The sequence below is a fragment of the Thermobia domestica genome, chromosome 13 (genome assembly GCF_964235325.1).
Source record: "Thermobia domestica chromosome 13, izTheDome1.hap1.1, whole genome shotgun sequence".
Lineage (NCBI taxonomy): Eukaryota > Metazoa > Arthropoda > Insecta > Zygentoma > Lepismatidae > Thermobia > Thermobia domestica.
Genome location: NC_137466.1, coordinates 71,586,736 through 71,613,736, shown reverse-complemented (window position 1 = coordinate 71,613,736; position 27,001 = coordinate 71,586,736). Strand labels below are relative to the sequence as shown.

The 27,001-nt window shown below is 36.5% G+C and overlaps 1 protein-coding gene across 11 annotated transcripts in view; it reads right to left on the bottom strand.

Moving 5' to 3' along the window:
- unc79 (UNC-79 domain-containing protein) overlaps positions 1-27,001 on the bottom strand; it is a 272,091-nt gene that overhangs the window by 25,138 nt on the left and 219,952 nt on the right. For 10 of the 11 annotated variants that reach the window (XR_014127995.1, XM_081735890.1, XM_081735887.1 and 7 more), the window contains 9 exons: positions 26,250-26,368; positions 23,330-23,501; positions 18,389-18,506; positions 15,216-15,329; positions 14,747-14,887; positions 10,111-10,265; positions 8,299-8,393; positions 6,421-6,690; positions 2,707-2,817 (listed from right to left, as the gene is read on the bottom strand). Coding sequence is in view for 10 of the 11 variants with exons in the window: in XM_081735890.1 (XP_081592016.1) it covers positions 2,707-2,817; positions 6,421-6,690; positions 8,299-8,393; positions 10,111-10,265; positions 14,747-14,887; positions 15,216-15,329; positions 18,389-18,506; positions 23,330-23,501; positions 26,250-26,368 (1,295 nt within the window). In the remaining variant the exon portion in view is untranslated. The other variant, XM_081735895.1, reaches the window with a different exon arrangement.

Genomic DNA, 27,001 nt, shown 5'->3' with positions numbered 1-27,001 from the left:
TATAAACAGCATACATTACTTACTATGAAAATCATTTTTAATAATATTGTATCATTGATTAATCTAAATGGTTTTCAAACAGTATCAGTAAAGTACTATTTACTTTACGACTTGGCAATGAGAAGAAAATTTAACCTACCCACCCCTTCGTTCCAAATTTTGCGTAAAAACCTTAAGTTAAAAATTTAATCTCGATACGTCTGACGGTATCCCCTCTAATTTGGTCTCGTTTACTTATTTTTTTTTTTCACTTTCTCCAGTCTTGTCACTCAAAAGAGAAAAAAAAAAAAAAAAAAAAAACGAGAGTATATTAACATATATTATTCAATACAAATATAATGTTAGTTCAGTAAGCCTATTCTAGATTGGGCAAGAAAGCCATAATTTTAAGTAATATTTCTCACATGGAAAAATTTACGTACATTTTTACCAATAGTTTTTTTCTTCTTTCTTTCTTGTGGTACAGTTTTAACTTTGTTCGCTGTTTAAATGGCGATTAGCATAATTGCCCTTGAAATACGAATATAATAATGTAAAAGTCCAAATTACAAGAGGATATAATCAGTACCGGCGGAAGGGCCGGGCAAGCCGGGCAACCGCCCGGGGCGCCAAATTTTAGGGGAGTTTGGGGGGGCGCCAAAATCCTTGCTAAATTTATATTATTGTAAACGGTGAACTAAAAATTAACTTTTTCATAAATTGCGTACCAACATTGGTTACTACCTCATGCCATAGGCCTCACTCTTTATAACAACCCCGGTTTCTTCTTGAATCTCCTATAAAGGAAATACCTTCATCCCTTAACCTTATTTGTCTATAAAAAGATCTCCGCTGACAAAGCTAAAGGCTATTGTTGAGAGTTGGGAGTTTTGAGCAACAATAACACGCTCTGACACTTACAACCGCCGCGGTGCCGACAATTGCACTCCTTGCGACAAAGCTATGTCGGCCGCTCTAACAATACACACAAACAATATTGAGTTATCGGCAACCAAAAAGAAATTAGTCCTGTTTGTACTGTCAAATGTCTCGTGAAAGAAAATTATAAATCAGAAGTCATGTACATGTAGTGCAGGCTTCATGCTGTGCGTGTTCTTCTTTTGTCTCCTGAATTTCGATTCTTAGTAGTAGAATCATGGCGTTAATGTGTTCTTTATCAACATGTCGAAAAAAAAAGCCTTCTGGAAATGTATACAGAAAAAGAAGAGCACAATTAGCGGCTGAAAATGAGAAACAGGCAGCAGCATTAAAGAAATTCTTTCATACTCCTGAAACAGCCATTAATGAAAGTGAAAACGTAGAACCAGAGAATGAGGAAACCAGCAAGAAATCGACAAATATTCCAGAAGATAACAACACAGTACAGCAAAGTGACCAGACGTCCCGTTTTAGCCGGGACAGTCCCTTTTATCCAACCGTTGTCCCGTTTTTATCTGATTCTCAAACGGGACGCCTAAATATCCCGTTTTTAAACAAAAATGACCCAGGTGTTCCGTAATAATTATTCAAAATATAAATGGTCAATGCAAATTCTACACTCTTCCATACCAACACTCATTGGGAAGGTTGAGCCGTGTCTGGAACTTCTGAATGTTCAAATGAGAATTGAGTGTTCTGTGGTTGCAGTGGGAATTGAGTTCGATTTCTGAGTGTTCAAGTAGTTAAAAGTATTGTTGGGTAGTATTTAAGTTAAAGACGCTGTGTTATCATTCTTACTTGTGTATTTTGTAAATTGAAAACACTGTTAAGTCCCAAAATACAATCTGGAAGTCACATATTTATCCCCCCCCCCCGGCGTAGCCGATTCGTATGTGTCCCGTTTTTACAAGTAAAAATTCTGGTCACCTTGCAGTACAGGTAAGTAGGCCTACATTACGTAACGTATTTTCGTTTTATTACGTTTAATAGAGAAGAGGTGTTTACACACGTAGCGTCTTAGCAGGCTGGGGTGGGTAGGGTGGCGGCCTCTCAGATAGGCGGCGTACTTCAGGCTCAAAGAAAGTTCGTTTCCCATCGATATAACTAGCAATAACTACATTCTATACCAACACTGATGCTCGATACATGTACCAAAGCGATAAGACTTTTACTCGTTAGATGTCTATTAACCAACTTTAGCTGTATTTCAACCATTCATCTATTAATTAAGTAGAGGGCCTCAATAGTCTAGAGGTTAAAGCGTTGGACTGATGTCTACGTGCTCCTGGGTTCAATCCCCGAACTTTCCGCTTTTCAACGGCAGGAAAACTGGGGAGTCACATGAATAAAGATATGACGGTCACTTGGCCTTCTCTTTGGCAGTTAACAAGGTTGTTTATGTATATATGTGTAAATAAATGCTGTATCGCATCATCAATCTTAATTTTATATAAATCGTTGTTTCTGGAATCGTTCTGTAAATTTCTAATCAGTGATGTAGAATATTTTGCATGCTCATGTGTAAATAATTGTTTCGTATATCGTTAACCAAAACTTACTCTGTGTATTTAACTGACAAAAGTTAAGATCTTACTCAGTTTGATAATTGATTCTTGTAGTTATAGAGTTCAAGGAGTTATCCTTTAAAAGCAGCTATCTGTAAGGTAGCATAGCAAATTTAAACTCAGTAATACCAATGGGTTGTAGGGGGCGCCATATGGATTCTTTGCCCGGGTGATATTTTCCCCTTCCGCCGGCCCTGGATATAATACATAAGAGTTAACTTACTCTAGTGAAGCCTCTATTGCAGAGATGGCATAAATCAACTAAATTTTGATATTTCATAACAGAGTTCTGTATTGCATAGCCCAACACTTTAGAGAATGGATCGAGAATTCCCTGAAACAAAGAACAAATGCATGGATAAAGTAAATAACTAAGTGACTTGGTAAAAAGATCAAAGTTCTTGAAATAGGCCCAATTATTACAATTACTTTTATACGCACTACATAAGACATACAGTACACAAAAATATTCAACATTCCTATCAACATATTTAATAGAAAAAAACCCTATTAATTAGTTACAAGCCAGATATATTATATATAACATTATCTAGAATTAGAATAATATGTTCACAATGTGGAAAATGTTCAAATTAAATAACGGAAAGGAAGAAGAAACATACTCAACAAACATTGAACATTCACCCTTTTTTTTCAGAGAACTTTATATACACTAAATTAAGTTGAATAATTCGATATGTCAATGTTTGATAAGTGCTTAGATTAGAAGTCAAGAATAAAATTTGCATTACATGATGCTACTTATAATCTACAGTGTTTTGAAAAACAATATGGTTTACATGTGTGTATGTAAAGCAATATATATATATATATACAGATGGTGATCAGAAAAATGGAAACACCTCAACGAAATTGCAACTTACCAGATTAATATGGTGTCGGGCCACCTTTCGCCTTCAGAACAGCCTTGACGTGACGTGGGATGGAGCAATAGAGGTCGTGAATGGTAGCAAGTGGAATTTTACACCATTCCTTGTGCAGGGCATCGGCCAGTTCTGTGACAGAGGATGGAGGTGGAAATCGTCGCCGGAGTCGTGTTTCCAAGACGAACCACAGATGTTCAATTATGTTGAGATCTGGGGATTGGGCGGGCCAGGGGAGGTGTTGAACTTCATCCCGATATTCCTCAAACCGCGCTGCAACAACGCCAGCTGTGTGAATGGGTGTATTATCATCCTGGAAGATGGCATCATTGTCCGGGAACAACATCCGGACCATAGGATGCAAGTGGTCTCCTAAAATTGCGACATAATCGTTGGCATGATTCGTCCACTAAGTGTGACCACAGGACCCAATGAAAACCATGATATGGCGGCCCACAGCATCACCGAGCCGCCGCCATGTTTCACAGTTGGGCGGAGACACTGCAGATCATAAGCTTCTTTGGGCGTTCTCCACACATAAACACGGCCCGTGGTTGGGAATAGGGTGAAGGATGACTCATCCGACCATATCACACATTTCCAGTCCTCAACGGTCCAAGTTGCATAGTCGCGGCACCATTTGCGGCGTGCGAAAGAGTTATGGTCCCTGATGAGCGGTTTGGCCCGTGCAACACGGCCCCGTAAGTTAATGTCATGAAATTCGCGGCGGACTGTGATTGTCGAAACAGGGTGGGGGAGGTGCTGATTGAGTTCCTCCGTCACTTGCTCCGCAGTGGCACGAAGGTTCTGCGTGACAATACGCTTTAATACCCGGCGTGACTTGTCACTCATGATTTTCTTCCGCCCACTGTTCCGCTTCCCCGATGTGGTTTTCCCGTGTGTTGTGTAGGCCGTCATCACCTTCGACACTGCCCCACGCGACACACCTAACACAGTAGCCACTGCCGTCACACTCACTTCACATAACCGCGCACCAAAAATTTGCCCTCTTTGAAAATCTAAGAGGTCTCCCATTTTACACTACCTCCGTCTGCTGCAGCCACTGGACTCTGCTGTTCCACTGCGCCTGACGTAGTATGGAGACCGACCTAACACACTACCACCAGCGGTCCGGCGCTGCGGGCGCCACGACACCACTGCCAACCCATACATCTGACGTGTTGCCAACTACAGGTGTTTCCATTTTTCTGATCACCATCTGTATATATATATATATATATATATATATATATATATATATATATATATATATATATATATATATATATATATATATATACAACTGTACATTTTGCATTATAGTACGGTATATGCTGATCTGACGTATGACATTAGAGGTATCCAAAAAAAAGTTCATGTTTGGACTATTTCCCAGCTGACTTCTTTGAATTTAATTTCAGCTGGCCTACAAACTTAAAAAATGCTCTATCTTTAGGTTAGATGTTATGTAAGTCATGTGATCAAGGTGCCTTTCACCTATTTTTATTAATAGGCACATTATAAGGTAAGGTGACATCACACAGTAAAATGGAGAAACGTGAACTATAAGCAGTGGTAAATACTTCCGGTTGAAAGGGCTTACAACACAGTAGATTTATGGTGACATAGTACCGACATTAGGCAATAATATCCCTGCATACTACACCATTAAGAAAGAGCACCGTGGGTTTTTCTATGGAAGACATTTGTATGATAATGCAGACCTTCTGACAACCATCAACATTTATTACTGCCTGCAGCGTTAAATATATATATATAAGTGTAGACCATTTCATGACTAGCAATTATTATTGAAATATCATATGACAGTAAAGATTCCACTTTAACTAACCATTTGGGTCTCAGTAATACTCAAGTAACTCTACAAGTCAATATTATGGCAAATTTATAGCAAAAATACGTGAGACTCAATTAAAAAAAAAAAAAAAAATGGAAAGTTATGACACAATGTTTTGTTTCTTCAGGACAACGCCCTAAACATATATATCTGAGCAGCGCAAGTTACCACCTGCCAAGTAGAATTACAAATACCGCAAACTACTATTGTATTCACCTTATTGGCCTTAAATGATTATCATTTGTTTCTAAAGCTCAAGGAACATCTCCGCGACCGCAAATTCTCTACCGATGAAGATATCATATACGCTGTTGGCCAATGGTGAAAGAAATAAGAGAAAAGAAATTATTTTTACAAGTATTCAGCTATTACAAAGAAGAGATGGCGAAAGTACGTTGACGTCCGTAAGGAAGATTAAGAAGAAAAGTGATATTGAAAACATTGTTCTACGTCATTTGCATGCAGGTCGAGATAAAAACTTTTTGGACATTCCTCGTTTTATGAAAATCATATTTGCAATTGTGGTAATCTTGTCTACGTAAAATCTTTATCTGGAGTTACATTTCTGCTTTTTAATATCCTACAGTATTCTACTAGACACAAAAAATACAACTAAAAGCAACCTCTTATAGCCAACAAATATAGGTCCAACAATTCGAAGCATTTTTTAAAAAATTTAAATGAATCTGATCAATATTATTGATATTAAAAATGAATGTTAGTTCAAAATGTTGATAGTAATCTTTAATTTAAATTAGCAATTTAGGTAATTTATAAGAAGTCGACTGCATAAGAAGAAGTTAACAGATGCATATAAAGTTAAGAAGACCAAGACCAAGACCATTTCACAAGACCACGTTAACATCATCTTCCAGCCAGAAATAAATATTTTTATCTGTTGTGTTTTCCCTCAGATTCCGTTCATTTGAACTATATACGCAATCAAACACTTCATAGCAGTCTTTTTAAGTTCTTAAATATTACTTAGTTACGCTTACTTTAATTTTTACATTATATACTTCTCAGTTCTCTGACACAAAGCACGTTTTCTAGCATACCAACCTATCACATCCCTTGAAATATCACTACATGATTTAGAGTTATATAGAGTATGAATGCTATTATCACAGTCACAGCCATACATATAACAATCTTATTTTGAATTTAATATGTACATACACAATTGACACTATACCTTAAAACCAGCAACGCCTGGTACTTTCAACACTGACGTCATTATTCTAAGCAAAGGCATCATTTCTTCAAGACTACTCAGTATAAGAACAATTCGACGAAACAAAGCTTCTAACTGGGCCAACAACGCACTCCAGGTAGAAGAGCCTGCTCCAGGACCGAATCCTGGACTGAGGCCTGTTTCCAGCGGTAGACAATCTAAGTAGCAGGCGACGTTGTGTAAAATAGTAGGTAAAATTTCTAGAGGAAGCGATTTTTTCGAATTTATACCCTGAGACAAAGAGAAAGGTTGAACTGATTAGAAATCATATTCGCAATTTGCCTTTATTAATACTGAATTTACAAAGTTTAATTGTATTAACAATATTTTGAACTTAACTTACAGAACGTGAAACAAGACGCATCTGGTATTACAAATATTGTAACCCTACATTGAAGACTTTTTGGGAAAATTTTTTAAAACAGCCACATAAAAAGATTGGAAATATGTGGTTTGTTATAAATATGGCATGCTATCCTAGAAGTAGGAAAATAGTGACAATTTTACTGAAGAATAAGGTAGAATGTGCTATAAATAGAACACACTATCAGAAAAAAGAATATGGTGATAATTGATTATAAGTTTCAGCACCGAAGCTACATGAGACGTGAACCTTCAGAATAACGTGGGATCCAAATTACTATGCTCCCATCAATAATCGAATCTGAATATGCTAACCATATATTCATGAGGGAAGTCTACAACAATAATTGAATTAAACTTTATTAATATATGAGTGTGTCATAATTAACTTGTTTGCAGATTAATTTTCAAAGTTTCATAAATTTTTACCTTTTCATAAAAATCAAATTTAGGAATAGTACTCTATTACTAGTACCAGATATAGTATTTATATTATTTACTGTTGGTAATTGCTATACATTTAATTGAAAAACTTGAAATTGCATTTATAAGCATATGATGACAACATCTGGCATCATGAATGAAACCAGCTCAATTTTAGTAGTAAGAGCACACCTAATTAAGGGCACTTCTTGCTAGTGACTTGATTTTTGAACATATGTAACAAGAATTTTTTTTTTTTCAAACGTATTGTCATTGTATATTCAAATTTTGTAATGGAAATCTTAAAAAAAAAAAATAAAAATAAAAATAAATTTAAACGTGTAAATATAAAAGAGAAAAGGTAATCACTTTCATTACTCGCCATATCAATGGAAATCATGATTTTTGAGAAACTTTCAGATCAATGTTGGAATTAAATCCATAAATTGGTTTGCCATGAAATGGAAAGAAGAAATTAAAATTGAGGTTTTCTAGGAAAGGTCTACTGGGCACGCAGGAACACTATTTCGAAGCCGAAAACACAGGTTATGCATACAAAGTGATCACTGACGAAGTCTGCTTTGAAATACAGAACACGCATTCTGTTCAGAGTTTGGTTATCAATATTGGAAGTATTTCGTATTTCTGAATTTAGCAAATCGTCAATGTTGACATTAAATATTGATAGAACTGAAGTCTTTTCAAGAATATTTTATTAATACAATGTACACGATGTACTTTAAGATAGAGCATGCACAGAATTGAAAAATGCACTAAAACTGCATACATAGCATAAAGAACTTGTGTTTTTTCTCTGAACCTTAGCCACTGATAGATACGTTAAAAATGAAACTGTTGAAGTTGATCCTGAAGAGCACACAGTTTTCTGTAATGAGTTAACAAAAACTAGTACATGAATCAAAATGATATTACGTACATTACATTACATTACGTACAATATGCATAAGTGTAGGTGTGCAATTCTGCATAACGAACAACAAGGCGTCGAATGACAAACAGTCAGCTATTTAAAATAAAATATGACTTTTTTACCTCCAACAGAAGTTGAAGAGGAGCAATAGGATTGAGTTCATTAAAGTCCATTAGCGCTTGAGCTACACTCTTGAAAAACTGCATTCTAGTGGATTCTGAAAAAGAAATTTAAAATATTACTATTGTATCCTTTTCTTTCTTTCTTTTCTTTTTCTTTCATTCTTCTATTTTATGAAATTAAAAAGAAGTCTTATTACGTGAAATTCATATACGTTTCTTTAGCTGTGTGATCTATTACCTGTATCAATCTGTGATATTTGTGTTTTCCTTAACCTTCATGTACGTAATACCATGCTGTTTTCTCTAAATGATCAAATATTAATTATCGTAAAAGACAACTTATTTTAATCTAGCTTCGACATACTTCAGCTAAAACTGCTTTCAGGTTCTTAGAATCTTTGACTAATATGGAATTGAGTGTAGAAGTAACCAAGAATAGGAAGTGGTTGAGAGAAAAATATTCATTAAAATTTTCTACGCCAAGCAACCTCACGTGAATTTATGTACATTGGAAAATTTATTACGCTATTATTTTATACTGTTTTCCACTGCTACACCCTGTTCACGCTTTTGGTCTTAGTGAACTTTGGGAATAACGATACATACATTGTAACCAGAGTTGATTTCAAATCCATTACATTAAAACTGTATGAACATCATCTTTAAAAAGATATCGCCATTGGTTATTACTTGTACTGTTTAATATTACATATTATTAAACTTTATATGGAAACACATAGTTTTGTAGTTACATTCATGTAATCCAGTAAAGTAATCTATAAAAAAGGAAATCAACGAAGAAGGAAATCAACAGTCTTGGTTTGTTCAAACAGTTTTTCAACATAAACAGAAAATTTAAAATGTTCAACTTTTACACAAATCAAACCTTCAGACAGAAAGTAACAGATTTGATAATAAATAAATAAATAAATAAAATAATAATAATAATAATAATAATAATAATAATAATAATAATAATAATAATAATAATAATAAACACAAATAAGGGAAATGCACTAAATCTGTATGATCAGGCCACAGTTGATTGCTTTACTTTCACTGAAGCCTCGTCATTGACTCGTTAAAAACAAGTCTATAAGTATTAAGAAAATCGCACTGATAATTTCAAAACTAATAATACACAATAATAAGTTTATTTCACCATTAGCATTTAACTCTTTTACAGTCATCACCAGTGACATTTTATTTCTCTGCTATATTGGCTCACAAAAAGAATTACGTTGATTAGTTTTCTTTTCTGATTTGTTTTTACAGTAATTTTTTTAAGTCCAAAATTATTTTTATAAATATTTGAAAAAAAGTGGATCTAGGTACATGAGTCTGTCTTGGAATAACAATTATATTTATCCTGTGTGTATTTGCCTAACTGATTTTCAATGAGGCATTAATTTTGGACCCCGAATATTAAGTATATATTCTATGGATAGTACGAGAACTGTTCTGATATATACAACTTCATTGTTTTTATATTTTCATTGTATTGCTGTAATATAAACTAACTATATTTGCATTTTCCCACAATTGACGGAGGAAAACACGTTAGTTTCAGGAATTAGAACACAGAATTCATATTTATGTACATCTACATTTTCAAAGCCCTCAAGTCAAGTAAAAATTTATAAGGCTTTATTCGAATTCAGGACACATTATTCTTTAAAACAGATTTACGAAAACGAAGTAGTACTGTAAGTTTATTTCATGTTGTGTGAGAGATAAAAATAAATAAATGCCTATTTACATTACAGACAACTTCTCTGTTAAACAGGAATTAATTCCACCGTTAATTCATACCTTCTACTTGAGTTTGGAACATCTGAATGAAGACACCATTTGGAGCCAATTGATGTAATATACAACGTATGAATTGATGAGCTACACTAACAGCTCCTCCAGGTAAATAGATATTAGTTTCATTCTGCCATGGGTATGTGGCGTTTAGAGCAATTCTGGAAATGAAAGAAAATACATATTTATTCAAGAAAATTAATCTTATGTATTAAAACAAAGTTGAAGACAAAAGAAATATATCCATAAAATTCGAACATGGAGAAAGAAAAATATTTTCTCATTTTTCACGTAAAAAATATAGCAATAAATAATTTCAATGCCATTTGAAAAAAAAATCTTATTTGTTTATGTAACGGCAGTAGGAAGTACATAGACAACTACAGTTTCAGCAAAGTACACTACTGTTGTTAAAAGTTGCAACACGAAGAAACACATGTTGTGGATTGAAAATTTATATTCATTACATGGTTATATAGAAATGATTATAGTTTCAGAAAGCATGACATTAAGGCCTTCACGCGCTACAATCAGAAACTTTATAAGTTGTAGCATTGAATCAAATAAGTGCTGGATGTCTTATGAGAAATCGCCTGTCATGCTGCTTGTATGCGTGTCCACAAGACATTGACACCGTTTGCTAGACGATCGTTACGAATAAGATGCCAACCAACCATATTCCACTTATGTTTGATTGGTGAGATGCGAAGTGGCTGTGCAGGTCAGGAAAGCAGAGGTATCACCAGTAGATCTTGACTTGAGTTGATTTCGAGTTTAGCGTCCCTTTCAACAGCGAGGCATATGAGACGGGACTCACTGATTAACGTGGAATTCGAATCACATGAGCTCCCGCCGAGAATCGAACGCGACTCTCCCACGTCAAAGGCGCGTACGCTACGCTTAGCCACGAAGGAGCTCTTCGAAGAAGGCTTGCATATTCCGGAATAGATGTAGCTGACCGCTGTCATGGAAAAAATAGCATCCGGGGTTGTCTTAAGGAAGGATATGACCTTGATATCTTTTCTGATACAGTGATTACTGGTAAAGTTCAGCTCCAGACCGTCATACCTGTCGCTCAGCCGCTAACGACTCTCGACAATGCATGATTACCTATCTAGCGTCTCACCACGATAGCGTCTAACGCGTATACGGTTATCACTGTAAGACAGGTTAAATCAGGACTTAAAAAAAAACTTGACCGTCTGCCATTCAACACGTCAGACAGTGTTCACACGCCCATTTATAGCCAAGGCGTTTGTCTTCTGGATCAATGCATGCGGGCGTAAAGACATGCATGATGCCATTTCAACATTCAGTAGACAAAGTCGAACTTCGACACAGACAAGTCTATAGCTGCTACTGTGTTCAAGCATAGCAACTCTGTGGACGACGCTATACAATCCGCCATGGCCATACAAAAAATATGTTTGTCACGCCACAGCGTGGCAATATGAGCATCAAGCTCTATCGTTTCTGCATATGACTCTCTTCAGTTCATTGTTTCCGCACAATATTACTGCCATGGCAGTATGTGTTGTACACGTACCAATTTCAAGAAATCGCCGTCCCGAACGCAGTCGTTAGTTTATATTGCTCACTTTGAAGTCACCTGAGCATAGTAACGTTTGTTCTTACGTTTCCTGTTCATTTGTCTACCTGAGTGGCGCTTGGTAAATCAGTTTCTCGCGTATTTCTATCAATACTGAACCGTAGTCGTTGCTGGACTCAACCACACTGAAATTGTTATCTTTTTAGTATTGCTATTTTCACAAACAGCAGTGTATGACTACAAAAATACATTTAAAAACACATTTTTTTTTCACTTTTCTTTGTCTTGAGTGTTGTTAAGTAAACAAGGCAAGTAGGAAAAAACGGTGATAAATGTCAGTATTAAATCGAAAACACGATGATCCATTTTTAAAGTAACATCTTGTGATAAGTATCAATTATTAAACCGTTATTCGTTTGAAAATTTACAACATATTTCTAAACTGTGCTATAGTAAAATACATAATTTCTAATTTATTTTGGCTTTTAATGGAAGAGTAAATAAGTGATGAAAAGTATGGACTGCTCTCAGCAATATGTTATATAGATGTAATTAGAAAAAGTTATTTGATTTTGTGATTTTTAAATGATCAGGTGAAGAAGCTCTGAGTAATTCTCGTGTTTTCGAGCAATTGTCACGGATGTCATTGGATTGGAGTTTAGTGTCTTTTCAACACCAGGACTATATGAGTTCATGGATTTACTGCTTAACGTGGGATACAAACCAAATGAGTTCCCTTCGGGAGCATGCCTTGGACGTTTGATACCTAATAGACTTTCAAAATATTAGTGAGAAACATTATTAATAGACGAAAAAGTATTTACAGTGTTTGGCTGTATACTGTATAGTGGCTATCTATCTTTTTTGCCAATAGCTTATAGCATTGGATTTGTAAGAGGCTGCCACTTGGAAGAAGTATGCACTGAACGTACTACAGTTTGACATCCTTGAATGTTCTGGTCATACATTAAATTAATCAGTTTAATCAGCGCTTTCAAAATGGCCCATAATGTGCATTGATCGTAATTATCTGATAAAAATAAGACGACAATACTATGTAGTGTAGATTCTAAAGAAAAGAGTGACATGATATTATAGTCATTTCACCTTACAAGGAGTAAGTCCAAAGCTGAATATTGAATCTGGGGATAACGTATGCATTTCCTGAAAAGGTTTGTCGAGAGAGTTCCAAAACAGGTTTCAATTCCTTGCCGGGAAGTGACCTCACCTCTTCAGGGTTGGAGACATATAGAACAACTTGACTTATATGTCCTGTATATTAAAGTGCTCCACATGACTAGTAGATTAAGAATATAATATGCACTACCCAATTATATCCTATATCAAGGTAATAAAATCAAGAATTGATTATTTCACTATAAATATCTCACATTAGTGGACTTATAAAGTTCAGAAAAGCATAACCATACCATCCAATCAACAGCAAGTCATTTGGTATCACAACTAATGTGACCCATTGTTAGGCCTAGATGTGACACATTCGGTGTATTTCAATTTTTATATTTTTCTCGATTTCACGTATATGCGTTGTCAGATCAGTACGTTCATTATATATTCATCAACTGCTCATATAGACGAGTTGTTTGATAGGTCACAAGGTACAAAAGCGTTCAACAGATTTTGAGTTACTAATTAGGGAAAACTAGTCGTGATGGTAATTTGAGCTCATTTACTCGATCCGAACAGCTCTTTCTTTGTAGCTATATAAACCCGATTGGTCACCCTTCAGGATTTATGCCCTCTAGCCACGACAAGGCCCGGGTAATAAGAAGGAAGAAGGCTCCGGCTGGTTGTTGTTTGCCGGAACTTGGGTCTTGGTTTTGGCTGTGTGTGAGAGCCATGTAATTCACATGTCACGGTCCTGGCAAGATGGTACTGTCAGGACTTGACCTTTGTTTTTAAGGTATGAGGGCCACGTAACTCACACTGTCTCGCGATCACTACGGCGTGATAGTAAGGTTTACTAATATACGATATTTATAGTGAAATAATTATTTTTTTCGTTTATTACCTTGATATACGTAGGATATAATTGGGTAGTGCATATTATATTCTTAATCTACTACTCATGCGGAGCACTTTGATATATAGGACATATAGGTCAAGTTGTTCTATATATTTCCAACCCTAAAGGGGTGGAGTCACTTCTGGGGAAGGAACTGAAACCTGTTTTGGAACTTGCTCTACAAACCCTTTCAGGAAATATATAAATTATACCCAAATTCAAGGTTCAACTTTGGACTCATTCCTAGTTAGTTTAAACATCTATATACATTTTTTTTTTACATATCTCGTTGGTTTTCTTTAGCTGTAGTTCATGGTTTGATATTTTACCCTCCTTGATTCACTTTTATGGTATATCTATGTTCAATTGAACATCAATTAACTTTGTAGTTCTCTAGGCCCTTCTGGCATTAACTAACCTAACTGGAAAAGATAACATCGAAATTAAATCCTAAAAATGTATAAAATTCACACTTCAGTAATTATTGATATTTGTGCAAAAATATAAAAATTGTCAAGGACCACAGAAACTATTAAATGACAAAGCACTAAGTACGTTAAAAGTTAAATTTGGGAAAGCTAAATTAGAAATTATATATTTATATATTTGGACTCATTTTCGACTCTTGAATTATTGTATAATAAATTGTCGCTGCTTTTCAAAATTTTCGGATTCATTCCATTAGTCTGTCAGTGCCTTACTTTAGAGCCAAAAGACTTTCTGGTAACCATAACTAGATCATATGCCTAGAAGATCATAGGTGTCAACGTGAAGTAATATGATTGATTTAGATTTAGAATTTTCCATGCTCCTTGTATAAGAGGATATCGTAATTATGATATATACCTAAATTGTATACCTCATTGTTTCTCTATGTTTTCTTTTCACCTGGAATAAGAAGACACGAAAGAACAATACCTCAAAGTGGAGACAGTTGAGCCGGAGAAAATGGTAGGTTAAAAATGTAACTTAACATATATTCACGGAGAAACTGTACTATTGTGTTAATGTCATTTAATATGTTCTGCAAACTGTATTAAATATATATTTTTGGAAGTAAAACTTACTTAGCTACCACGCGTAATATTTCAGGCAGTAAGGGAGCTGCCAGTGCCGGTTCACGATGAATAAACGTTCCAAGAATGACAATGCAAAGTCCCAAATCTTCATCGCTATATTCCTCCTTGATAGTACCACATTCAGAACATCTGAAATTAAACAATGCATCGCTATTATTTTGAATTGATTATCAGAAAAGTTGTAAGGTAGTGCTGATAATAAATTAGTAGCTAAAGAGAAATTAATAATAATGGCTGAATCATTTATTTTCTTAATTTTTCTTTATATAAAAGGCAATTTCAACTGTAAAAAAGAAACAAAATTATACTGTAACAGAAGAACAAATTTCTGTCTAAAATTATAAATTCTAATTAGTAGTTTTATGTGTAATAATTAGTCAGCCGTATTGCACAGAAAACATGCACATAGATCAAATATACATTTTATAATACTGAAATTCTGAAGAAATGGACGAACCTTTCATAAACACATTCATCTCCAACTCTAAAAGCACTCTGCTTGAGGTCAAATGCCGCATGACATGCCTGTTGACTTGCAGGATCCAACTGTGGTTGAAGTCGCGAACCATACCTAAATTGATAACGTTATTAACAATAACTACTGTATGACATAATTATACTATACAAATGAAACAATCTTTTGTTTAATGTTCTTTAGACTAAATATAGTAAAATCTAATGGATAAGTTAGTTGAAGAGCAGGAAGAAAGGGAGAACACCGAGACAACCCTATGCACGATGTTGTCCACATAAATTCATAAAAGCTGGGATTCCAAACTTTGAAATTTATACGGTAGGATATGACATATAATCGATTACAATTTCAGCAGGATGGCGCATGTATGGGCTCCGCAGTGCCCTCAGTTCCGTACTCAAAGTACTACCGTGAGAGACCAGTTTACGCAGCGTTCAGATAGCGGAGCATGGGCAAGCGAACATAAAATGTGTGGACAAGTGTCACTATGCTTCGTCGTCATCAAAGGAAGCAATATAAACAGACAATTGTGTTCGAAGAGGAGGCGGCTTCTCGTACCGCGAAATTGGTATATGCACAATGCATACCTCCACAAAGTGATGTGTATGTAGAAGCAGTGGAAAAGAAAATCGTCTATGCAGCTACGATCAAACAGTGCACCGCGAAATATAAACACACCAGAAATGACAGATATCTTGTCTCCATGGCCATGACGATTCACACAGCGTCTCGTTCACAGTGTTAGCTTGACACTGGAACACGTGAACAATTACACGGTGTAGACTTGTCTTCCTCAAGGCGACTCCTGAACGCTGGCCTGTTGGCACGGATGCCTGTGCGTCGATTCCCATTGATCAGGCTACAACGGAAATATGAACATCGTCGCTGGTACGCTAAGTGGGAGATGGTTGTGTTTTTGGTTAAATTACGCTTCAACTTCTCCTGCAGTAATCGCCGCATACGCGTTTAGACGCTATCATGGTGAGCGTGATCTATTAACTCGAGTGACATAGCGAACAAATGCAAGGTGTGACAGTGGAGTACAATACGCAACTTCATTAGTGACTGCTACATCACGGAAGTTTCAGAGGTCGAGAGCACGGTTACTTTCGATCATTACGGAAGACTGAGCGAGAGAATGCCGGGATAAATGTATCCCACAATGTTCAAGACTTCTTTCAAGAATGACGGGTGCCACTGTTTCCTTGTCATGCACGGCCGCTTGGCATGTCACCTATTGAACATGAGTGGCATATGGTTGGTTGGCGCCTTCTTTGACACAATCCTCTAGCAGACAGTGTCAATGTGTTATGGTCACGCATATAGAAGCAGCGAGGCAGGTAATTACCCAGGAACATATCCAATACTTGATTCGATGCCAGGACGTTTAGAGGCTCTAACAGCTGTATGTGGAGGCTTTCTCTATACGATTGATCACGTCACGGATGAACAATGTTATAATTAGAACTACTTTAGCATAGTCACGTAGCGAATCTGTGGTATAAATTTAATTCCACTCATAAATTTCTTGATGTTGCAATTTTAACATAATGGAGTGTGTTTTTGTTGGATTTTGAGCATAACTCTCAACATTCAGCGCAGCTTACAATGGCTTAACCTCTTTATTTCCTTAATAAACATTCAATCAAAGTGGGTTTCTGTCTGTGTATTTCTTATGAAACTGCCGAGTGCATTTCTGTGATATATTATTGCTGATACGAATGTAGATAGAACTTGTGTGCAATTCCATACAAAATAACATTTACTATTTTATGGATTTCATATTCGAATTGCACATATTCATTTACATAAAAATACCGCCCGAAAGAAGGAGATCGCGATTGTCTAGAGCCTTTCTATTTCAACTGTGCCAATTCTGGCGCTGCTGTCGATATGTGATTTCCAGTACCTCCCTCGAAAGAGACGGGACAAGTTGCTGCGGCAGGCATCTTTCAAATGTTGAATGCGAAAGCGTTGCCACAATGAATTATTTCACGAACTTTCTCTGTGCTCTATCTTGCTAAACCAATGATCTTTACTCGTCAAAACCAAGCGACTGAATGACAAATTGGCAACACAGCTCATTCATTTCTTTTCCCTAAGCAAAGGAAGGGTTCCTTCCGCCAGAGGTGGGCGGGGCTGGAGCCGAAGTATAATTCGCATACTTTCCGAGGGCACAGGTGGAATAGACTAGCTCTAACAGTTAGATCTTTCTGTTATTCCATGTATTTGTTCTGGCTTTAGTGTATCTGTAATAGTAATAAAGTAACACACATACACACACACATATATATATATATACATATATGTATATGTGTGTGTCTGTGTGTCATCAGCTTTTTATATAGAAAGGAATCATTTGTAGTCACCAAATTTTGTACACAGATATGTCTTCGCCAGATCTAAGCGCGTACGAAGCAGTTTCTTTGATTTTCGGGTTAGAGAGGAGAAGGGGAGTTGCAAGGCATCGAAAAATTATGCAAAAATTTATGCATTACTCGCAGTTTTTATGAATCCATTGCCTATATAAAACCCGCTTTACATGTTGGGTACGCGGGCTTACATAAAAGCTGAAGATACATATCCAGATAATGGACTTCCTCTCTTTATTTACGCAGATCTGAATTAAGACCTAGGAATGACGTTTGGTTAAGTCATTTTGGCAACGACGGCTGGCTACAGCTAATATTAAATAAGTTGAAAAACTAAATTCGTTTTACTTTTCCAGATAAATTGCATGCTGATTTAAATACTACGAATATTAGACATAAAATAAAACAACATTACAGCAACTTTAATTCTTAGTCTATTTCATTATACAGGGAAGTATTTTCTTATTTTCGTTCATTGCATTCCGTTCGTTTCTTGTACCTGGTTACTTTCATGTCTCTTATATTGCAGAAGAACATTAATTTTATGTATAAATTCTACACTTGAAAGCCTTACATAGTAAGCATAATAACAAATTTATATATATAGACGCTAGAAGAAACTACATTACTAAAATCTCAATTTGCATGTAAACAGGGAAATATTTCAACACATCAATTAGTGGACTACAGTCCAACATATTGTCATTATTTAACAGTTTTAGAAAACAACTACGAAGATTAACAAATATGAAATTTAATACTAAAAAAATTAAACAAACTTACCAAGAACCTGGCCGCCTAGGATAATCAGAAAATGAATGTTGATCCATGGTAAATAATCCTACTTTCCTTTGTCTTTGACGCTGATTACGTCCATGGTCTTCAGATTTAGCATTTGAAGCTGTACGTAAAGAAAAAATAAAGAAGAGTATTTCTAGAATCAGTGTTGGTTAGGGTTTATTAACTGACATAATTTTAAAGCACAATAAAGATTAATAATATCAATAATTATACATCCCCATACAAGTTAAATATTACTAAGATTTTTACTAATCCCATAAAAGGTATATATACAGTACAGCTATATATATATATACACAGTATACTGGTTTATGATACAACAATTATTTTCCAAAACTATACAATGATTGTGGGGAAAATATCGGAAGTTTTACAACAGCGAACAAAAATTTAGAAATTCTGTTATTTTAACTGTTCGTACAAAATAGATTGACAATATACAAAATGAACTTCTAATTCTAGCTTCTTGACCAACAGTGATAACGAAAAACTAGGAAAAGGGCTAATGGCTTTCGCACAGTATAGTCATATTTCCACTTCGTTTTTCAACATTAGTAGAATTATTAACGTTTTTCATCCCTTTCAGGGCTGTTTATTCTTTGTAGACGCCTTGTCCTACAAAATTACGTAAACAGCTACTAGTTGTGCGGTCTGGTTCTTTGGGGGTAGTTGCAGGTGCTATTACGGACTGCGTATATTTTTGAACACTCTGTATAACATGTACAGGATGTCCTGCGCGAGCGCCATCATGCTGGGATCATTATCATTACCACCAACTTCTTTTGTACCAAATTTGGGTCAGATCTGTCAATTCGGCGTGAATTGCGAACACCGTTAGCCCGCAGACTGACTAAGATTTGTTCTGAAATGAAGGAATGCACGTCATGAATGATTTCCAGAGGAATATTGCACAAATCCTCATGCAGTATAGCACTCAGTTTCGTTATAGCGACGATGAGGAAGGATACATGCTCTGAAGTTGAGCTTCAGAACTTATCACAGGTGTCCAATAATGTTGAAATCTGGGGATTGGATGGGTCAGGAGAGGTGTTTCAGTTCATTCCGATTTTCATGAAATTACTCTTAACAGGTCAGGCAATATGAATTGGCATATTGTCATTTTGGAAAATGGTGCATCGTTGGCTGGGAACAACATCTGAAATATAGGATGTGCATAGTCAATATATTCACATAATCACAGACTGGAGGCACAATAGCTCCGTGATAGAGCGCTTACCTCTGGTACGTGGGGCCTCTGGTTCGGTCCCCGGCCAAGTAAGTTTGTGGTGGACAACATTGCGTCCCTGGCTTTTCTCGAACCACTCCCGTTTCCTCCCATATTCTCATTCCATCAATTCTTCCATTATTATTCATTCGTCTTCCTTAGCCTAAAGGACATAATCGTAGGACGTTAAACTGAAATATTTCATTTCAGTTTCAGTTTCATAATAACTAAAAGTTATGTGTCCTACGAATATAATTACTAGGAATACTAGGACTCACGGAATATTAGGAATTTGCCGCTCAGAGCATCACAGAGATACAGATAAAGTAATTAGAAACATAAGCTTCTTTGGGCATTTGCTACACAACACACAAACATGGTCCGTTGTTGGTAATAAGATAAAAATAACTCATCAGACCCCATTACACGTTCCAAATCATTAGCGATCCACTTCGCATATTCTCGACACCATCGTTTTTGCGCTAAAGCGTCGTTAGCTCTGAAAAGCTGTCTGGAAACTGCAACCTGACAGTGGATGTTCACGTTATGCTGTTGTCGTGTTTAGCTATGATTATAGCAATAGGCTGACCCAGTGATGATTGACTTCCGCAGTCACTTTCATTACATTTTCTTTAAGTCCTCGGTGACAATCCTTTTCAACGAAAGGAGATTTCTGTCACCGCATCTTCTCTTCTGTACACTGTTACTCTTCACCGATGTTGTTTTGTCATCTCGCAACATATCTAACACTGGCAACTTGAGATCCGCTTGCACCAACTAACTACGCACTTACAATTTGCCTTATTTGAAATTCAAAAAATCTACTATTTTGCATTATCACCTTCTGTCTGCTCATACACACGACTACGTTCTATCCTGCCTGACATACTATAGATAATCAACATATCACTAAAAGTAGCCAGGCGCAGCACACACATGCTTAGTATTACCACCTCAACTTACGTGTTGCAAACACGTGTGTTTCCATGATACTGATAACCATCTGTATAGCTGACTCGGCCAATATGTCTCAGTTGGTTGCCTTTATATTGAGGCAAGATATCTTCCGATGACCGCAACTCTCCTAACAAGCCATAGACGACGCGTGTGTGATATTTTGGTGAAGTGTTATTGCCAACACTTAAGGAATTTTAAAAATCTGGATATTTAATTGATTATTCCTAGAAGAATGTAATAGATTGTGCGTCATTCTATACTGATTCAAATGGTATCAAAAACTCAAATTCGCTTAAATTGGAGATACGCGGTGTTGAGTCTCAGACGACCACCCGAATTTTGGAGAAAATATTCCTTTTGTCATATAAGCAACGAATTAGGGAGGATTTTTGGAAATATCTATTCTAAGGGAGGTAACGAGGAGTTCAAAATTTTCCCCACAAATAGTGTATGTCAGGAATCCTTAACGTTAGAGAGTTGAAACTCGGCGTGTGAACTCTTTATTAGAAATAAGGAACATATATTTCAACGTTTTCGAAAATTCTGCTTCAAAAGGAGGAAAGGAAGGCGTTTATAAAACACTCAAATTTCTCTTTTTTTTAATTAGAAAGTGCCAAATGTGGGGATTCGCTTAAGTTGGAGATCTGAAATTCGGTATATGGACTTTCAGTTAAAAATAAGGAAACACGTTCTAAAGCGTTTCTGATTATTCCACTTAAAAAAAAAGGGGTTATGTTAATATTGAAATTTCCCTTTACTTATTCATAAAGTGCCAAATGTGAATATTCACTTAAGTTGGAGATGTAAAATTTAGTATATGAACTCTTAAATAAAAATAAAGGAATCTGTGTTTCAGCGTTTTCGAAAGTTTCGCTTCTAAGAGGGGAAAAATTGGGTCATTTCTATAACATCTAAATTTCCCAAACCAACCAACCAACTTAATTCTCAATTTTTGATTGCTTTTTACTGTTTTAATCGTCCACAACTACTCCACCAAGTCTTCTGAAGTAGATCGCCTGAGGTTGTACAGAGGTTGTTCAGCCTACGTTTGGCCGATTTCGTTCCTTCCCCCTCCCGGGCAGAAAGGACTCACCCGACCTGGCTCGTGACGTCCTGCAGTGTTGTGCAGTGGCTTCCTGGGAACGGAGTTGTCTTTCCGCGCAGACGACAATAACGCACAAAACAGGACCTGTAACCAAAATGCCACCCAAACTAAGCCGGTTTTGGGAAGGCTATGTTGCGGCTCTTTATGACGCCCACTTTAGTGTTTCTGTCATTAGAAAACAGTGCAAGAAGAATGGTTGAAACGTCAGTTTAAGTGGAATAAAAAATGTTATGAAAAAGTACAAGGGCAACGAAGCTCCACCATTTGGATCACTAACGATGTTGCCTAGCAAGCGGGAATGTACCAAAGCCACATCCAACCATGCAGAGAAAACTTCGCAAAATGACAATGCAAGATAATCCGCCAACACAAAGGTGTATGGCTAATCGTCTTGACGTGTCTTTGGGGACTGTGAGCCGGACGTTACACCATCAACTCAAGCTGGAAAAAGTCATGAAAGCTCGCGGCCATCTTCTCGCGGATGCCCACCAAAAGGAACGAAAGTGTAACGCCCGGAAGCTGTACGAACGGCATCTGGCAATACAAAGGTGGATGTACGTCGTAACGCTCGATGAAGCATGGATTTACCTTTCCGACTGCGGCAAACCGAGAGCCATCATGTACCGGAAGGCGCCAAGAACTTCAGAAGGTGGGTCCGTGTCTGTAAAGAATCCTTCCCAAAAGGGTTCATGGTCGTTACTGGCTACTGTTACCGAAGTAAACTGAAGATTCGTAAAGTGGCAAAGAACTGCAAAATAAATTCGCAGTATTTTCAGGAGCAGATCATGCGGCCGATCTATGAGCGTGAGATTCCAACAATGTACGGAAATGACGCCAATCTGGTGCGCATTCACAGGACAAAGAATCATCACATACCTCACGATCGTCCCTCACATTCTACAGGGAGATGGAGGAGGCAAGTGGCATACAGGTGATACCTTTCAATGAGGTACCTGTTAAATCTCCAGATGCAAGTCCTATGGACTATTGTGGATTTGGATTGCTAAAGTGGGCTTTGAGAAAACGGCGTGTGACAACTGTGGAAGGACTTTGGAAAGCTGTGCAAAGGGAATGGGACAAGATTCCCCTCCCAGTTTTTCAGAGAAGCCTATTACAGTAGAAATTACGCTGTCGGGCTCTTGTTAGGAACCAAGGGAAACACATCGAGCACTTACGGACCTGGCGCCATGGATTCTTCTAAATTTTTTGGTAAGTCGAAATTGGCCAAATGTAGACTGAACAACCTCTGTAGATGGATCAGCATGGAGTAAAAGTGATTTATTTATATTAAATAGTTTTGCCCGTTAATCATAATCGTGGCTTACAAATATATATGTGACATTTGATTTGTTGGCTAAAGCTCCACAGTTTCCTTGACTTCATATAGTCTACCTTCTGTTCTATGTACAGGATTTGTATCCGCATTGGTGAGAAAGAACCACCTCTATCAACACTCACATTGCCGAAGTCTTCTGCCAATATCTGCAATACATAGGATTATGGCACACTGTAATATAGATCCAAGTGTAATTCTAATATACAGTACAAAATATAAGATGAAACCTTGTGAGGTATGCTTAATTATATTCATAATTAAATAAAAAATGAAAAAGCAAGGAAAAAATAATATTCAGACCTGTAGCATGACGCCTGTCCGCTTGAACTTTGCGATAAAACGCAGATCGTGAATCTTCAGTATCTCCATGCAACGGAGGAGGTAAGGTATCAATGGCTCCTTGCTTTACTAATCTCTTAGGACTCGAACGCCAGTGCTGAAAATCATCTGAACTTGGAAGATTTCCTTTCCTCTGCAAAAATATTTAATTATACATTTTTGAAGTATTGTAGTTTTCTCAGATCATTTCATTATCACTATAAATAAAGTATTCAGTATATAAAAATTTTTCAGAAACATTACAGAATGATTTTCATGAAAATAGGTTGAGATATTTACACCATGCAGTGGATAAATTTTTATTTACTGAAAAATTGTACTTTTGAAGAGCCTTTTTGTTTGACTATCATCCTTATTTCCCGCAGCTATTTCTCAATATATACATCTAATTGAATTGTCATAGGCATGCAGACACTGGGTTGTCGCAGCACAACAGATATAAGTTAGATACACTCCCTATGTTCCGATTGATTTAACATCGATCTTAACAGTGAGAATGTGTGGTTGGTCTGCGAGAAAAAGCAATAGCATAATAGCGCATCGGCAACCTTGGTTACAAGGCCGGCGTCACACATTTTCACTTGTTAAATTTCATTGTATCATATACCTGTAAAGGATTTGTTGCATAAGAACAACTGTTGATTTCTACACTATTAAATATTGTTCAATATTGTCTTAAAAAAAAAAAAAAAAAAAAAATCTACAAAGTGTCCCTAAAGTCTGAGTACATAGAGAATTCTAATAATTTGTTTTTGCTTTTCCAGTTGAATGATGACTCTGTCTAAAGAAGAACGAGTCGAGTTGGTACTCTTAAGTAGACGAGAAGGATGGTCGTATCGCAAAATTGCGGAAGAATTTAATCTTCGACACCCTTATCGTCAACCTATTTGTTTTACTGCCGTCGGGAAATTAATCCCAAGTTTAAAGAAACAGGCAGTGTGTTGGACAAACTCCGTTCCGGACGACCAAAGACTTCAGACAAACGAAAGAGGCTGTCTTAGCTAAGGTTTATGATAGCTCAAAGAGATCACTTCGTCGGACATCCACGTAGTTCGGTGTTCCAAGGTCAACCATTCACAAAATCTTGGCAGAGGAGAAGTTTCATCCATACAAGTTACAGATATTGCATCACTTAAATAAAGATGACCCCGATAGACGCAGATAAATTGAATGAAAATATCAATTTTACTAAAGACTGTGTGTTGTTTAGTGATGAAGCTGTTTTATGTCAATCGTGTGTAAGTGAACAGACAAAATCTTCGATACTGGTCTTAAGGCAATTCATATTGGATGAGTCCATCCAAACAGCAGGGCTGCCAAAAAGTGATGGTGTGGTGTGGTTTGTGGAAAGCTCATGTGCTAGGACCTTTCTTCTTTGATGATCATGTAACGGGTGAGACTTATCTGAACATGCTGGGAGACAAATTGATGCCTCAAATTGAACGTTTGGATGAGGGACTTCCAGACTGGTTTCAGCAGGATGGGGCCTCTGCCCATTTTGCTGCAGCTGTTAGAGATTGGTTGAATGACAATTTTCTTCACTGGATTGGGAAAAGAGGTCCTCATTCGCCACATTTTCCTCCCCTTGATTTCCTTTCCTGGGGTATGCTGAAAGAGAAAGTTTACTTGATGAAGATTAGAAATTTAAACCACCTGACAGAACGTATTACCAGTCAGTGTGTTGAAATCGACGGCAATTCAGACCTATTCCATCGAGTTCACCTTAATCTTGCAAAGCGAATCAAATTATGCATTGAACAGCACGGAAATCATGTTGAAAATATTATTCATAACCATTACATTGACTAAAATGTACTTTTTCCCAGACTTTATGGACGCTCTGTAGAAGGTGAATTTATTCCGAAATCTCTGTAATTCGTAAATATTTAAATTTTGTATTTTGTAAATGTACGTAAATATTTTAAATCTGGCTTAAATACAAAAGCACAAACTATCTGAATTGAAAGGATGAGTCAAGGTTTCTTCAAAATCTAATTCGGATTATTTAGACAGGCCCAGAACTTATTGTATTTTACCAGACAGACATGGAAATATGAAAGGCACGCGAAAGACACTCATATAAAAGGACCGTTTGGATTTAGTCAACTATACTTCGATTCTGTAGGCTTCCTATTAGTCTGTGGTGACCCAAGTTTTAGTGTTGACTATACCCTTAAGGTCTGCATCAGCTGTCAAGAGAATCACAATGTAAATGCCTTTTTTGGCCATTTTTAGATTCCCTGTCTCGTATTTCAAGCACAGCATTCATATTCATTATGTTGAGAATAGACAAATGACATTAAAATTTCTTTAGCCCTCAATTATTTGTCCTGCACATTCTTCGTTACTATTGTTTCTATCTCTATTCTGGCCAATTAGTTTTAAGATTTAGACAGATAGAGGAGCGACAACTCGACTCTCAGTTGACGCTCTAGTATTTCGTCATCTTCGCAGAATAACATTATAATAATATTCAGTAATTCAGAGACTGTAAAGACCATTCAGGACTAATGTCTAGTTGTCTTCAGTTGTTTGAATTGAAAGAAGATCATATTTGACACACATTTCCGACTTTATAATTAATAAAAACTTGAAGCCCAAATAGATAGAAAAGTATACTCTTGAAGAATTATAAGGAAAACAATGCTTAAAACCTAATTGTTTCTGACATTCGCAAGAAATACTTAAAAGCTATTTTTAAAAAAATCATCTGGATTTTTCTCGTGTTACTGATCTTCAAAAGATAATGAAAATTATAGAAATTAAACCGATGAATAAATATATATTAAATTGCAATTACTATCAGGCAAATTTTTAGATCTAGAATTACCATTTGACCTTACTTGTATATTTTAAAAAGCACATTTATTTTCCTACCAACCTGTATACTTGGCTTTTCGTAAGTATCATATTTAGCAAAAGAGTCTATTGTTCGACTCACAACTGGGGTAACTGCCTCACTTTCTCTTCCATCAAGAACTTCGTCGTCCAAATGGTTATCTAGGGAAATATTACAGAAATAAGAATTACATATTGCACTAACAAATAGAACAAACAGGCCACAAAAACACCACCAACAACACATTGACAGTCAACACAGTACACGGAGCCACAAATTCAGGGGAATATTAGCTTCAAATTAAGTATTAGGCATAGTGTAACTACGATTCTATTTTATCTTTGATCCATGATAGTACATCATTTGATTCTTTCATCGGAGAAACGTCAACTCCAGGTATAAGTATAGGATACATGCAAAAGTTTATCTTTTCTGGTATGCGAATAACACTAACTGTAGCTCACCTAGAACTGTGTATGACTACCGCAATCAGTACCTTTTTGAAACTGTGTGAGATCCATGTCTAACTAGCATGATAAGAAGTTCTGACATATGGAGTCGAAGAATCGTTGTAAGACAGTTTTCATAGTTTCCATATCATCAAAGATTTTTCGAGCAGAGAAATTCTGCTATGTGCGAAACAGGTAATAGTCTGTAGGGACTTAGTTAGGAAAATATGTCGAATGTGATCAAACTTCCCAAAGCGAAGTTCACTAATTTATGACATGCGATGACTGCAGCATGTGGTCTTGCGTTATCATGATGGATTGTGATTTCTTGGCGATCAGCGAGGT